The 10,392-nt window shown below is 40.9% G+C and overlaps 1 protein-coding gene across 3 annotated transcripts in view; it reads right to left on the minus strand.

The window, feature by feature from the left end:
- Positions 1-10,392, minus strand: part of EFR3A (EFR3 homolog A) — a 77,240-nt gene that overhangs the window by 4,594 nt on the left and 62,254 nt on the right. For 2 of the 3 annotated variants that reach the window (XM_018569978.1, XM_018569979.1), the window contains exons 17-19: positions 10,188-10,315; positions 2,391-2,479; positions 443-488 (exon numbers count right to left, since the gene is read on the minus strand). In XM_018569978.1, the coding sequence (XP_018425480.1) occupies positions 443-488; positions 2,391-2,479; positions 10,188-10,315 (263 nt within the window). Of the gene's footprint in view, positions 1-442; positions 489-2,390; positions 2,480-8,106; positions 8,158-10,187; positions 10,316-10,392 lie in introns of all 3 variants that reach the window. The other variant, XM_018569980.1, reaches the window with a different exon arrangement.

Raw genomic sequence — 10,392 nt, forward strand, 5'->3', positions numbered from 1 at the left:
GATCAATAGAGCCAACGTGCAACAGTTTCAATGACACACGCTGGCTCTAACTATGAGGATGAGTGTAAATCACTCACTCCATAGTTCTCCTTTAAAGGATGTACTGTCCTGTCAATCAGCCTTGTAGGCAGAGAAAAGTCAATATCAGCACTTCCAATGCCCACAGTACAGCACTGAAAAATATATTATAATGCAATTACTGTGGTGCCACCGATACGGATCAGAAAAACCCAGCTTAGGGCTAAGATTTAGTACCTGATGTATGAAGCATGGGTGCAAGACAATAATATAAGAAAAAAAACAAAAAACACAATGTCTCGATCCCCATTTTAAATAATACAGATTTCTGAAATGTACCAGTTCTCAGCCTGCGACAATTGTATACACACCCTCTACTACGCGCTCTAATGGTGGTTTGTACGCGCAGAAGAGGCGAACTTACCTATGGCCTTCTTCAATGATTCAAATGTAATCTCTTCAGTGTTCACCTATTTAAAAAAAAGGCCGTTAGGGAAACTGTAAAATGTATCATGTTGGCAAACTATTCTAATACAGATTATACCACTGTAAGAAGATTCAAAGTACAACTAGGGGAGTCAATAATAGAGAAGGATCTGGTGGACCACAGACTCAATAATAGCATGTAATGTCAAGCAGCAGTTTCTAAAGCAAACAAAATACTTTCTTGTATATAAAAGGGGTGTAGAGTCCAGATAAAGACATAATCTGCCCCTGTACCTAGTATTAGTAAGACCTCATCTGGAATATGCAGATCAGTTGTGAGCACCAGTTCACAAAAAGGATGTTGTAGATGTGTAGAGAGTGCAGAAAAGGGCAACTAACCAGATAAGACTCATGGAGGTGCTCAGCTATGAGGAGCGATTAGATGAACTGAATTTGTTCTCCCTACGGAAGACGCAATTAAAGTGGCATAATCACCATGTATAAATACATAAACAGTCCATACAGTGAACTTGGTGCAAGTTTAAAATGACTTTAAAGTCACTGCAAAAGGACAAGAGAGGCACTCTGGGCATCAGGAGGAAAAGAGGTTGAACCTCCGAATATGGAAAGGCTTCTAAGAGCTCTATCATTTGGAATAGACACCCTCATGAACTAGGTCTAGCTTGCTCAGATGACCGTTTAGAAAAGAAAAAAAAAGGATGCTTTCCTAAAATAACAGAATACAGCTGGCTATTAACAGAAGTAATATCATGATCCAGGCATGCCTTAGGGATAAGGAAAATAATGTTTCCCCTGTTGGTGCATGCTTTATAAAGGGATTATTTTTGCCTTCCCTTGGATCAACTATGGGTATAGGGTTTTGTTGGGGTTTTCAATGTATTTATAATTTCTTTTCCGATTGGTTGAACTCGATGGACTTGTGTCTTTTTTTCACCCATGTCAAGTATTTATTTAGGTGGCATTAATAATGCATGGTTTTCAAGCTTCAAGGAAGTTAAAATGGAATTCAAGTCAAGCTTTTTAAAAATTTAGATAAAGGTAGAGAAGGGTTAGATTCTCTATCAAGGTTATATAGCAGTCTGTGACCCCAACTAGAGAGATGCCACCACACTTAAACCCCTCGAGCATTGAAATGAGCTCAGTCTCATTTTACTTCCAGAGTGTATTTCTATATATTCCTATGGAGAATCCAATGGAAAGCCATTAACACCATCGCCAGCCCCAAACAGGTTCTCCAAAGGATTTGCATCCAATCTCTGGGTTGCTCGAGACAGGAAATGAATTGAAATATCTCCAAAATGGGACACAGCCAGGAACACAAACCTGAAAAGAAATAAGCCACAGGGGCTCTGGTGTGCTTCTAATTATGAACTATATCCTGCACTGACTTACCCAACAAAGCTGAATTCACGAAAACAGCAAAACGCAAAAGGTGAAATGCATATATGTGAAATGTTTCACATGCCAAAGAATTTGTATCTCAGTGCATCCAGTCCTGAGATTTACACAACCCTGTTAGACAGCGCAAGGAACCTGGAGACCTGACTTCTTTCAGTAATTGTTAAATAATGCAACTAGGTTTTCATCTTCCACCAGCCTATGGCTGGGCAGTGAAAGGAGAAGCAGCGGAACTGAACAATTCTTCTCTGTCCTTGAACTGCTGCACACCTGACTGGGGCTCTTTGTGCTGCTTCTCTTTCCCTCTCTCTGAGCTTGGCTGTACAGGGACTGCAAGAGGCTGATACCAGGTCAAATCTGGGTAATTTCACTGCTTCCATTTAAAAACATACATTTAATGATGCATTAATGACTACAGAACTTCATTACTTTGTGTCTTTTCTATCTGCGTTAATCTTATCTCTAATACCTACAGCAAACCTAAAACAAGAGTACGCACTTCCTCTAGGTATTTTAATAGTAGTTACCTTGTCCTCTGAGTTGCTCCCAGTCATCATGTCCACCTGGATGGATATGGTGTCCACTATGCTCTTCCTTCTGGATAATCGGTCTTCATCTATTGGAATAAAACACAGTCAGCACGGCAACTATGTAAGCTCTGGGATGTGTATTTCAGCAGCTGCCAGTGAACCTGTTCTTTCAGCCTAAGACAACAGCAAAATTAATTTGTGTGCTCATGGAAGAAATTAATATAAATGACAAGGATTGAATGTGAACCCATATGAAGAGGTGAACACCTACAGACCTGCCAAACAGAGTACAGAGTAAAAATGTTGAACTTGATAGACTTTTGGTTGAACTCAATGGACCTCTGTCCTTTTTTTTAACCTAACTGCATAAAGTAACATACAAGAAATGATGGGAATGCTGGCTTCATACCTGTAGTTAAACAATCTTGTATTGTAATAACGGTATACAGATCCATAAAGACATCATTTGCGACGTTGGGTGTGGAGGAACTTGATTGGTCTATACAAAGCCCTGACCTCAACCCTGTTGAACATCTTTGGGAATCCTAATGATCACTTTGCCGCTTTTGGAATAAAAATCGCAAGCAGTGTTATCGGCTATGTCCAGGTCACTTTTGTGGCATAAAGAACACCTCCCCTAAAGAATAGGATTGGTTGCCATGAGCTAACATTTCATTAATTCTTTTTATTAACAGATAAATCTGATAATTAGACTTCTGATTATTGAAGCCATTCCAGTGAAAGAGGAACTAGCTTTGGTTGCTGTGGATTACTGAACTTTGTCTACACAACACTGTCTTAGTGAATAAGCTTGATAGTTTTTAAAACCAAGAAAGCTGCTATAGTAAATCGGGACAGGTCTGCCCAAAGGCATTGGTTTATTAAAAGTGTCTGAGACGTCAATGGGAATCTATTGGCTCTGCTATCATCCAAGGCCAAGGCAGAGGTTGCCCAGGGATATTCTGAACAATGGTACCACCTATGACGGCTTCCCACCAAATTACATCATAAAATGAATGCGTACGGTTAAGCCTTTCTAAAGTGATACTAAACTCAGGAGTTAAATCTTAAAAATACATTCAAGTACCTTAACTATTAACAAAAATGTATCTTCTTTGTGTACCACTTGGCTGTAAATCCTCCAATCATCTCTTAATTGGTGCCGACACTGTCCTTCCTTCTGGTGGGTGGCTACTTTTGTTCCCCATGGTCCCTGTGTGTGTTGTAAAGTAGTCACCGCTCCAAGCTCACTCCTGTGATGGACTACAATCTCAATACAAATTAGTAAACTAAACAGGAGATTGTAGTCCAGAATGGGAACAAAACCTGGAGCAGTGGCTACTTTACAGCACACACAAGGACCACGGGGAAGAAAAGTAGTCCCCCTCCTGAAGGAAGGACAGTGTCAGCACCAAATCAGAGATGATTTAAGGATTTTCAGCCGAGAGATACACAAATAAAATACATGTTTGTTAACAGTTAGGGTACCTGAATGCATTTTTAAGACAACTCCTGAGTTTAATGTCATTTAAAAACAGAAGGTATATATTCACATGTTTTAGATTCTGCTCTAAGAAGTGGCATAAAGAACACCTCCACCCTTTTGAATATGAGGCAAGGGGAAGGAGTAGTCCAAATCAAGAGAGCATCCTATGGTGACAATGCTGCTCTTCCATAGATACAGTATGTGGAGTGTTGTCATCCTGGGAAAAAAGTGTGCTACTGGCAAGATCAACAGGTGAAAAAAAAGCCACCACATCAAAAGGACTGGTAAGCTGAAATATATATTCTATTTAGTTTCTGGCTTTAGATACAATTCAGACTGAAGTGTGCATTTAAAGCTACATATGAAGATAAAATATTCAAAACTGATGAGTTTGGCTCATCAATTATGAGACTGCAATTCTACAACTTAGACAATTTTTAAATCTTCATCGCCTGAGATGAAAAATCAAACAATGCTGGAGCACCACTTGGCAAACCAGATTAAACCCACATTAGTATACTATTGTACAACTGTAATGTTACCACCGACAGCTTCTACTTACCAAACACTGTTCTGCAAGATTACAGTGGAGCAAGCATGGTCAGAGACTGGAAACAGTACCATATGACTCTACATGAACCAGTAGACTTACCAACCAGAACAAAAACAACCAGTTTAACAAAATGTAAAAATGGAGAACCTTTTAAATTTCTTACAGCAAAGGGGAAAAAATTATTTCCGACTCAGTCAAACAGGGCAATTTAGCGCATCAAAAACACTTCATGTGTACTCGTGTACAGGAATGCAACAGGATCATTTCCAAATGACCCTTTTACCATAAAGATACAGTATTAAAAGCCACCCTATAAAAGAAGACCGATACTTACCTTTCTGGCTGGTGGTAGGTTAAATCTTTATTCTTTTGAAGAGCGAATAGTGGTGATGCTATACGACACTCCTAGGTGTGCCATATAGCGTGTCCCCGGCTGGACGCAGAGGTTGCTCTCCAGGCCAAGCCAATCCCAGATGGAGCTTTCACAGGACTAAGGACTCTCTCCACACCCCCATGTGACCGGTGTTGGCACCTGAGTGACCAATTGCCAAACACCAGTGTTGTCACTTGGAAGTTCTGGGCATTTTCCATTGTTCCCTGCAGCCAGCAGAGTGGCACGGCACTGCATAAGTAAATCTGTTTGCCTTCAAGTTTAGTGAATTCCTACATGCGGCATACTTCATCAGTAGAGGTAATAAGGTGGTGTCCATTCTTCAAGCCAACAAAACACAGTTTGTGTCATTGGCCTTAACAAAGGGGAACAAGTTGCACACAAAAGTCACAAAATATCTGGATGCTCCAGTTCCACAAGATCCAAAAACCAAAACAAAAAATCTGTCAGAAAGTGCAAAGAGTGTGAGCAAGCAACACTAGCTGATAATAGATCACACAGCCAATTTCATTGGCAGAAATGGTGGAAGATCACACTACTTAATGATGTGGTAGCAGAGAAGTTACATGGCCGTTTCCATGTGGCAGTAGGTAAGGGGTTTACACCGGGCGTCTATGTGGCAGTAGGTAAGAAGACACATGGCACCACAAACAACTTTATAAAGGACACACTATTTTTATATATTCAATGAGGTTATAAAGTACTTTTATTAATAAGGATAATCATTTTTTATATATTCAATGAGGTTATAAAGTACTTTTATTAATAAGGATAATCATTTTTTATATATTCAATGAGGGTGTAAAGTTGTTTGTGGCGCTCGTATCTACTATTTTTCTTCTTCTCGATATATAATGGATATGACTTGGTGGGAGCATCTGCTCGTAATATTTAAGGGACTGCAACTCCCCTCCTAAGTTTACTATATAGGTTTGGGACCCCATTGGTCTTATGAGTAATATATTAAGAAATCACATGGCCCCTTCTATGTGGCAGTAGATAAGATGTCAGATTAGCCCTTCCATGTGGCAGTATGTAAGAAGTCACATGGCCCCTTCTATGTGGCAGTAGGTAAGATGTCACATTATCCCTTCCATGTGGCAGTATGTAAGACGTCACATGGTCCCTTCTATGTTGCTGTTGGTGATGGTTCATATGGCTCTTTCTGTGTAGCAGTAAGTAGGGTTCACATGGCACTTTCCTGTAGGAGTAGATAAACACATGAACCATTATATGTGGCAGTAGGTGAGGGTTCATATGGGCCTTGTCATGTGGCAGTAACTGAGGGTTCACATGACCCCTTCCCATGCAGGGACTACAGGAAGGATCACATGAACCATTCCATGTGGCAGCAGGTGAGAACTCACACCTTTTGCATGTGGTAACAAGTGAGAGCTCACATGGTCTTTTCTCTGTGAGATCACATGATGCCATTACACATGCCAGTTGGGGAGATGAAATTATCCATAACTTAGGGCAAAACGTGAAACAGAACGGGACCCATTCTATGTGTCAGGTGAAGATAGATTGCATTGCACATTATAGGCTTCAGCACATCCACCAGCTGCTGATCAGTGGTCAGGACATGTGCCAGCCACATGCCCAAAATAATGTGTGGCACGTCCTATAAATCACTCCTAAAAGGTTTTGACTACGTGATGGGACTCATATATCCAGAAGCTTGATAGCTATTACTTGCCACATTACTTGCCATTTCTAGTTGATACAGAAACAGTACCCACATTTATACAGCCTGGGTCTTAACTAGCTGCTTAAGGAGCAAGTTATCTCTGCAGTTAAAAAAAAAAAAAAAAGTGAGCTGCACTGTGGTATACCATGATCCCAAAAACATTTTTGGTAGTTTATACATGGGCCTCCCAGTCTGCATCAGCTGGAGCGAGAAGTACAAAGAAAATTGGAGATGAGAAACCTAGGGGAATTAAAAGGAATTGCAAAAATTAAGATGTAAAAATAGGTTACAGGTGGAACATGCCATAAAAGGTGACTTGCAGTTTAAAAGGTCAAGTCCCAGCAAGCGGACGCAGGTACCGCCATCCCGCCTGTAGAGCCGAGACTTGCCTAGAGCCGCTTCCAGGGCAGAATGATTACAACCTGCTGTAAAATAACCATGTTTCATCTCACAGCAAAAAGAAGAAAATGTCCCTTTGAAAATTAATGATTTCATATTGCGCTTTCATGATTACACATTCAATAATTCACGCTGCCTCGATCCATTCCGGGTAAAGCTGAAATAATGTCTCTGCTTTCTTCGGAGACGCAATGTTTCACAGTGAAAGGCAGACGTGATTGAAAATGTTGAACTAAAAAAAATGGATTCCTGATTTAAAACATTCCAGAAAACTGAAAGCAGAACTCTTAAAATACGTGCCCGGCCTTACCTGGCAGAAAATGTTTTATTCTGTTCAGCCAATCCTGTAATTCACATACCCTTACCACAGCATTATCAAATAAACACCGCTATTCCTCAAGGCTTCATTTACATAAAGCGTTTGCTTTATTTAAATGCAACAATGAACTTCGCTTATTTGCTCCCCTTTGGGCTGATAAATATGCAATTGAAAGTGTACTAGGGAACAGGTTTCCCACTTTGGGAATGTTTATTTATTACAGATATTTATATAGCGCCGACAATTTATGTAGCGATTTACATGCTGTAGTCCTGAGTGGAGTCCGGGAGGAAACCAGGAGTACCCCGAGTGGAGTCCGGGAGGAAACCAGGAGTACCCCGAGTGGAGTCCAGGAGGAAACCAGGAGTACCCCCGAGTGGAGTCCGGGAGGAAACCAGGAGTACCCCGAGTGGAGTCCAGGAGGAAACCAGGAGTACCTGGAGGAAACCCATGCAAAGCAGTAATGCAAAATCCATGCAGGAGATCCCAAATGCTAACCACTAAGCCACTGGGCTGCCCCTTGCTTGGCTACACACTGTAAAAGGGATAAATGAATCACAAGATTGGCTTAGCAGATTTTTGATTCCATAGTTAGGTATAATTGTACACATTTAAGGTATGCATTTTAACTTCATATTAAGCAGTTTTCCTGGGGTCCAGATTGAACTCTGAGGGCAATAAGGACAAAAAGAAATGCTATTTTCTACCATTCTAGACAAACTACGGATTCTTAGTGACTACAGAGCTAGATTAGTATTGTTCTCTGCGTATTACTAGTCTCAACGCACTACATACGCCAACACAAAACTTTAAAGTCATGATACAATGGGGGAAAGGGCTATGCTAGTTCAGTCTAGGAGGCTGAGCCGGGTTACCTTTTGATTCGCATGGACTTTTACGTACTTTTTGGAGTGATGGAAAGAGAGCTACATTGAAAAGTGGAGAGAACAGTTTGGTAAAAACACACATCCGGTGGATTAAAGGGTCAGTCCACACAAAACTGATATTTAACCATTTTATTAGATGACAGAATTTCACCGCCATGGTTCTAATGTCAAATCAGGGACTCCAGCGAAGAGACATAAGCATTGGAGTTCGCAGCCGTGGACACATGCAGTGGCCATCAAAAGAGCGTCTCAATCCCTCTGTGGGAATTTGTTATTCTATTTTATGCCATAGAAGGAGGAACTGAAATGGCTGGAAACTGATCTGTTGTAAGAATAGTGAGACTCCAAGATGGCCGGGAACATGGATGTAAGCTACGGCAGAGACCTCCCAATGCTGGAGCCCCAAAGTGATATGAGAAGCCAAGGGGAACGCAAATCTATAACCCAAGTATAGTTGGGTTGGTCCCTTAAATGACTGGTTATCGCTAAGAGATAAGAACACGTATAAGTAAAAGGCAAAAGTAAAATACAAATATTCATAAAAATATACAATATATTAATACATTTCATTAAGAAAGAACTACAGTCTAAGTAAAAAGTGGGATATTGATTAGAAGGGAGGACAACTGAAATAATACATTTAATTAATGAATTACATGATTCTTCTAAACACTAATTACATCAAAAACCAGCAAAACATCCAATTCTATGATAAAATTCATTCATCTATTCGTCTTATGTGGTTGCCATGCTTATACATACACACATACAGTATATACATATACAGATAGACACGCTTCGGGATACATTCCAGAAAATCCATCGTAACCCGAAAATATCACAAACCGAGTAGTTTACTGTAGTGTATTGTACTGCCGCAGTTGGCAGCAGACAGTACACAATGGGAACCAATAGCAAGACTGCTATTGGCTATTTCAAATTGCTATAGCCAATAGCAGGCTGGCGATTAAATCCCCACCCACTAAGAGGAGGAGTGGGCCTGAGAGAGAAAGTTCTCTCTCAGGTCCGCTCCTCTGCTCAGTGGCTGGGTGCAATAGCCAGCCTGCTATTGGCTATGGCAATTTGAAATAGCCAAGAGCAGTCTTGCTATTGATATCTCATATAAGGGATTGGACCATATGAATATTCTCCGTCCTTCCAGCTTCAGAGGTTAAAACAGTTGCTGTATATTTAGCTCAGTATACAGTAAAACCAAAGGAAAGCATATAATACACCAGGGCTAGGTGAACGCCTGCCCTCCAGCTGTGGTGAAACTATCAGTCCCATCGTGCATCTGCCTCATGAGACTTGTAGTTGCACCACAGCTGGAGGGCTGGCGTTGTTCAATCACAGGCTGAGGGTGGGGAGGTGACCTAGCTGTTTTATGTAACTGCAGCAGAGAAAAGTGAGGTCACCAGGCTGGCTGTGTTATGTGGCAGAGTGGTGTAAGTCTCAGGACTGCAAATATAAATGCTTTAGCAGGCAAGAAAGTTCCCAAATATCTATTTTAACTGTGTCCCTTGGAGTTTAGCATTAACATAGCATGCATATTGAACCATTCATAGGAGTCACTTAGCACATGTCAGAACCGCTTGCTCAGCATTTACATTGAATACCAGCGTGAATGGAGCCTACATGTGGTTTACTGGCTCTAGTCTTAACTTAATAATATCTGTAATCAAGAAGTTTTCATATTCCTGGATCGGTCCGCCTTTATTTCTTCTGATACAACTCAGCAAGAGACAAACTGATTGTAAAAAAAAATCATATCTAGCTGTGTGCCTGCACCCAGTCCCTTTAAATACTCCATAACACGGGCTAACGACGATACCTCACTGACCCGCCAGAAAATGTCTTCATATTTCAGGAAAGTATTCTAATCTGCAGGCTATTCTTTTCCCTTATGGCTATTCTGTAGGCATGGAAACGCCATAAAAAGTTTGTATTCCCAGAAGGCGATGTCGATTTTCTAAAACTGAAACGGGGATAGAGTATGTGGCCAGTCAAAGCTCTGCCTGGATAAAGCTGTACACTCTTCCATAGAACCCTAAGGCAGGAACAAGTCTTACCTGTCACTTGGGGCACATAGGTGACAGACAGTCTCTCCACGCTGTAACCACTGCCGCCCAGGGATTCCGCAATTTTGTTGGTCAGGAAGTAGACGCTCTTATCGTGCTTTTCTAGAGACTTGGGAAGGCTGTACACAGAAAGAAGAACGGTATCCATTAGTTAAGGTGCACATAATCCAATTACATAAACAATAATATTATATAC

The sequence above is a fragment of the Nanorana parkeri genome, unplaced genomic scaffold, assembly GCF_000935625.1.
Source record: "Nanorana parkeri isolate BGI_ZX_2015 unplaced genomic scaffold, ASM93562v1 scaffold1437, whole genome shotgun sequence".
NCBI classification, from domain to species: domain Eukaryota; kingdom Metazoa; phylum Chordata; class Amphibia; order Anura; family Dicroglossidae; genus Nanorana; species Nanorana parkeri.